At 38.3% G+C, this 6,000-nt stretch overlaps 1 protein-coding gene across 2 annotated transcripts in view; it reads left to right on the plus strand.

The window, feature by feature from the left end:
* The window catches only part of LOC109095008 (protein patched homolog 1-like), a 54,075-nt gene extending 49,982 nt beyond the window's left edge, over positions 1–4,093 (plus strand). Inside the window, exons 21-24 of one of the 2 annotated variants that reach the window (XM_042762425.1) lie at positions 1,272–1,371; positions 2,313–2,603; positions 2,695–3,226; positions 3,723–4,093. In XM_042762425.1, coding sequence (XP_042618359.1) covers positions 1,272–1,371; positions 2,313–2,603; positions 2,695–3,225 — 922 coding nt within the window. In that variant the 3' untranslated portion in view covers position 3,226; positions 3,723–4,093. Of the gene's footprint in view, positions 1–1,271; positions 1,372–2,312; positions 2,656–2,694; positions 3,227–3,722 lie in introns of those variants that run through there. The other variant, XM_042762424.1, reaches the window with a different exon arrangement.
* The last annotated feature ends 1,907 nt before the right edge of the window (positions 4,094–6,000 follow it).

Below are 6,000 nucleotides of genomic sequence, written 5' to 3' on the forward strand. Positions count from 1 at the left end.
CGCTGTTTTGGCTATCCTAAACAGTGTTAGGGGTCCTGAATGGACTGGTTCTGCTCCCAGTCTTATTGTCCTACTTTGGCCATTATTCCTGAGGGTAAGGGATTGCTTCCGTTAAGTTATCCTGCATAACACTTTCACATACCATACTAGAGCTATATAAACTCTGCTTAACATTATCTGAAAGAGTGACATCTAGGGATGCACATATTGCCAATTCAGAAATTTTACTTTGCTCAAGTAAAATTGTCTTGTTTTATAGATATTTAGATATTTTAATGCAAAATAAGAAAACAGCCTAATTAATGCAATAATTGTATGCATTGCATAAAATCACTAGTGTTTCCCTGTTAATTAATATTAAATAATAGATATTCTCTTTTATGTAATATTTAACAAAAATGCCATTGTCTTTGTACATAAAGTAGTAAATTTAAACTAAAATAAAAAAAAAGCACATCATCTTGTCCCTGCATTTCTTTGAGGTACAAGTAGGCACCTGCAATTTGATCTGCAGCAATTTACACAGATGCATTGCTGGAGAAGCGAAGGGCGGAAAGCTGGCCATAATGAAGAAGAGAGAAAGAGTGAGGAGCGAAGGAGGACAGAAGGGAGGGATTTGTCGAGGAGATTGGGGGGTCTTACCTGATACTCTAGAGATTTTAATTAGAGTAGGGGATTGTGAAAGGCAGGGAAATTTCACAGGGGCTTAGTATAGAAAGAGTGATAGAGAGAGAAAGAGAGGGAAAGTGAATGTGCTTGAGGCCAGGCAAGAGGGGCCTGTAGTCTTTCCTCTCCTCTCTTCCTCCAAGACTAAATTGTTTAAATTCTATACCGTTCACTTCATTTGTTTGCTTCTGCATTCTTTTTTTAAAGAGTGAGAGGCCCCTGTGCCTTTGAGCTTTGCCTCTCTTCTCTCGCAAGCCTGTACTCCACATTCCTTCCCGTTTTGCTTTTCTCTGTGTTTGCTTGTACTCCACTCACCCCTAGAAAAAGAAAAAAACTCGCTCTTTTTCCTTCCCTATTTTCCATGCCTTTGAATTAACCAACTAATTATGTCCTCTGCTTCTCTGTGCTGCTTTCTAAAAGACCTCTTTGGAGACTTTCTCTGGCACAAGGTAAAATTTAGTTTAAAACCAAACCCGACTAAAGTCTTTTTGTGTACGAATGTGTTGTTAGAATGTGCCTGAGTGACTTTTTGCGCTGTGCTTGATTCAGGGCAGTGAAGTTCTTTTTTTATTCTGATGACAGTGTTTTTTGCTGTGTATTTGCAGGTATTTCTTCGCTGTTTTGGCTATCCTAACAGTGTTAGGGGTCCTGAATGGATTGGTGCTGCTCCCAGTCTTATTGTCCTACTTTGGCCCTTATCCTGAGGTAAGAGGATTGCTTCCGTTAAGTTATCCTGCATAACACTTTCACATACCATACATAGAGCTATATAAACTCTGCTTAACATTATCTGAAAGAGTGACATCTAGGGATGCCCATATTGCCAATTCAGATTTTACTTTGCTTAAAAAAAAAAAAAAAAAAACTGACAATTTATACTTGTTTAGCAAGTAAATGTAGGTTTACTTGATTATCCATACATCATTTTTTAGAAAAATCATGTTAAAATGTAAGCATCAAACCTGATACATAAGGCTTCTGAGGAATGTTTTTATGTACAGTACATCACTCAATCATCATTACATGTTTTGCCCCCACAATAAAAACCACTGAGCTTTGATCATAGACCTAAGCATTTAAATATTGTCTTACTGAGACATATTGGGTTACAACTGATAATTATATAGGCTATCAGAAGTTCATCTTACTGTTTGACCATATAAATATCAGCAACTGCTGGTCAGTTTTTGTCAGTTTGGGCCTCTGAATAAAATTGAGGTGTGTTTTTTTTTTTACTCCCAGAGGTTGAGCTTCATATTCTTCATTATTATACTTTATGAGTCATAAAAGCATTTTTAAAAACACCACTGTTTTAATAACACTGTTTAATGTAATCTGTAGCAAATCTGAAAACAAATATCCATTTTAATACTGTACCAATATAGTGTTGTGATGCCTAAATTCACTTGTATCCTTGATTTTAGGTAAATTTTTTAATTTGCAATTTAATTATCTGCCGTTTATTGTTAATTGATCATAACATCAACATTTTTAAGTGTGCAAATACTTCTTAGAGCCAGTTCACATATTCAAGACTAGCACTGTACTCTCAGATGATGCTAAAGCTTTCACATATCACAGTATTTGCACTAATGTCAGAGACAGCATCTTCTCAAATTTTGATTTTCATGTCCACTACACTTTAGGTATCTCCTACAGACGGACGAAGCCGGCTGCCCACCCCTTCTCCAGAGCCTCCCCCACAGGTGGTCCGCTTCACAGTGCGACCCAGCCACACGACCCCTGGAGCAGGATCAGACTCCTCAGACTCAGAATATGGTTCCAACACTACTGTGTCCGGCATTAGCCAGGAGCTTCAGCAATATGACCTCCAGCCCAACAGGGGGCGATCAGCCAGACTGGAGGATGTGCGGATCGCCACAGGGGGACGACAGGGCATTCGTCAAGTTGAACTGCCAATGTTTCCTCCTTACTCAGTGAGTAAAGCATTTATATCAATATAAATTTGATTTAAAAACAATGAACTAACATTGTTATTATAATGTTTTACAGGGTGTGTCTATAGAGAGGAGAAAACAGCGAAATTTTAGGTGTACACATATGTGCGGTTCTCAGGATGCTGGACCTCAAACGTCAAAGCGATACTGTAGCAGGGACCCTAAGAGGGATTTTGGGAGTGGGCATCCGCCCCCCCCTCACAGGCTGCGCATGGATGCTTTTGAAACCGCTACTGAGCCAGGTGCCTGTTCGGGCCCTAACCACCGGGAACGTCCAGGAGCCCATCGCCCCCGTTCCCACAACCCCTACACTCACCCTTCCCATCCGTCCACAGGTCCCGCCTACTGTCAGCCCATCACAACAGTGACAGCCTCGGCCTCTGTGACGGTCGCCGTTCATTCGGGGATGCCCGGCCAGAGCCCCGCCTACCCCTCCAGCGACAGCTATCACACTTCAGGAGATGTCTACACTGACCCTCACTTCTCTGACCCGCACGTGCCCTTTGACAAGAGCAAAGACAGCTCGAAAACAGAGAGCATGGAACTGCAGGATCTAGAATATGACCCTCCCAATGTCTGTCACACAAGACCCTCCAGCTGAGGTTAGTAGAGGGGCTTCATATACGGCTGAATTCAAGTAAAATGGTCCACATCAAATCAGCAGTTTCATGCACTCTATGTATTAATAGGGTTGCCAGTTGATTTAGATATTTAATAATAATATCAAATCATATCAGTATTGATAATGTATGACTTAATGTTTAATTTAATATATATATATATATATATATATATAGTCATATATATTTACACTACCATTGAAAAGTTTGGGGACAGTAAGATTTTAGTGTGTATAAAAAAAAGCATTTGTTTGAAATAATATTTCACAATATAACTCTTTTACTGTGTTTTTGATAAAATATATGCAGCCTTCGTGAGCATAAGAGATTTATTTCAAAAAGGAAAGTAAGTTTTTAGTAATTTGTTATTGTTGATATTGCATTTCTGTCTGATTCAGTTATGTAGATTTACTTTTGTTATTATTTATTAATTTTAATCTGTTTTTAACTCTGTTTCTTCACTTCTTTGTGTTCACAGTGTTTGAATGTTAAAGCTCAAACAGCCAAAGATGGGACATCAGTCTGCCAGCGAGGCAGAAACATGGTGCTGCATGGCGGGGACACTTTGACCAGCAGTGCCTTTTCGGTGCTTGACTCTGTTACTGTATAACCCTGGTGTATTTTTGTTAGATATTTCTATAAGTATTTATGTGTACACAAATGTAAATAATGAACGAGAGTAGCTATAATTTGTGTGTTCCAAGTGCCCACCCATCGTTTGTGTATCTGTGCCATAAGGAAACTTCATTCTTGACAAACATTTCAACATACGGTCGTTGCTGCTTATGATATTGTTGTAATGTTTGTATAATGCTATGCAATTATTTTCTCTAATTTTATAGAAGAACGTGTGCGAGTTGAAGAGTTGCATGAAAAGAGTATGTGTTGTTGTATGCATGGCAAGAACAAACTCTAAGTGAGCTAAACATGAGTATGCCGAACATATTTGTGCTTTGATTTTTGGGTTTTTGAATTGTTTTGTTGTATGCATGCATGTATGAGTTAGAACTGTGCGTGTGAGTGAGCTACATAGTTCACATAATATGTTAAGCATCAATGAGCGTTTTTTGTGGCAGTTAAATGGATTTGCGCATTGCACGTTTACGTGTACACTTCTGTTTCGAAACATTTCATTCCCTGACACTTAGATGGCGCCTGTTCGAAACACCAGTATAAAACTGCAGATACATTCACTTTCAGAGGACACATTCAGGGAAAACTATTTTCGGTAGTTTTATATGTGTGTAAGTTTTCATTTTATGTTCGAAAATCAGATGTTTCAAACCAAAAAAACGAAAGCGTTTTTTAAAAATGAAAACGCTTTTTGTGTGGATGTTTGCGGTGTTTTGGTGCCCTATATTGAAGCGTTAGACGTCGGCGAATAGCGCTTCGTCCCGGTGTTTAATGTTAATTTGCTTATCACAAACCTGTGGTAGTTGGAAAAAACAAATACTGTTTAACAATGAAACACGCTATGCGTGAGAATTTAGCTACGCAGAAATGAAGAAGGAAACGGAGTGATTGTTGGGTGACTGTGCCTCTGTTCTCCAGTCCTCTGTACTGAAACTCTCTCTGGTCTTTGTACCTTCATACTCCAGTTATTTACTGTAAATCAGCCATTTGTAGCCACCCTGAATTTGCTCATGATTTCAACTTTGCATTACTAAAGTAATGCAATGTGACGGTGATTTCGGGTTTCCATTGTAGCTTTTTTTACATTATGCCATTATTTCCTGTCATTCAATAGTGGTTTAAGCTAAAACATTACTGTTACAACAGTATTGGCTCTGACTCTGGTGGCGCAACTTTTTTTCCTCGTTGTCTTTTTTTGTTTGTTTTAATAAGCTAAGCTAATGAGCATTCTCAAGGTGTGCGTCACACAATGGCTGGTCACGTCGTTGGTTTTTGTCGATTCGTTGACCTCCTCAATGACAAACCGCAACTACTGGCCCTAATTTAGCAAGAGCAGTTCTCTGCGCTGACCTCACCTCATAAACATCCACAACATAACACCGTGACACTAATTGGAAGTTCCCCCTCAACTGCCAAATGGTGCATGCGAGTGCTTTAAGGGTCAAAGGTCGTGGAGCCCCCACTCTTCTGTGGCTCTGAAGCTGGCGTGTGTGTCTTTAAGAGTGTGTTTGTGTGTTAGCTGTGACCCCCTCGTCCAGATTGACTTCCTGTCAAACAGATGTTTGATCTTGACGAAGACTTTGAGAGTTGTTCTGTGTTGTTTGTTTGTTGTGTTTGTGTTCTCCTTCATGTCACATTGGCAGAAATGGGAGAAAATCATGGCTGGCAACTATTGTAATGTTTATATATATATATAAATATATATATATTCTATTATTTTTTTACATTTGTTTTGCAATATTTATATTTTTGTATAATAAGATGTTGTTTTGTTCAATAATGGTCATAATGCCAGTTCTTAACAATGCAGGGATTTTTACGTCTGTCGGAAAACACTATTATTACAGTTTCTCTGTTACATTAATGGATTTTGATCTGTATAAAGTGCTTACTAATGTTAAATAGGAAAAAAAGAGTATATGACATTTACCTTCCAGATTCATCATAGCTCTTAGAGGATTTTAAAAGGAAAATAATCCGTTCTTTTTTTTTTTTTTTACAGACTTGTTTTGGTTTGGATGTATGTCGTTTTCAGTTACAAAGATAAATGTATGCCATATAATTTATTTATATGAAAATTTATTTTTGTAGTGTACATAGTAGTTGTCAAGTTATTTGACAGA

This window comes from Cyprinus carpio, chromosome A8 (genome assembly GCF_018340385.1).
Source record: "Cyprinus carpio isolate SPL01 chromosome A8, ASM1834038v1, whole genome shotgun sequence".
In the NCBI taxonomy this organism is placed as follows: Eukaryota; Metazoa; Chordata; class Actinopteri; order Cypriniformes; family Cyprinidae; genus Cyprinus; species Cyprinus carpio.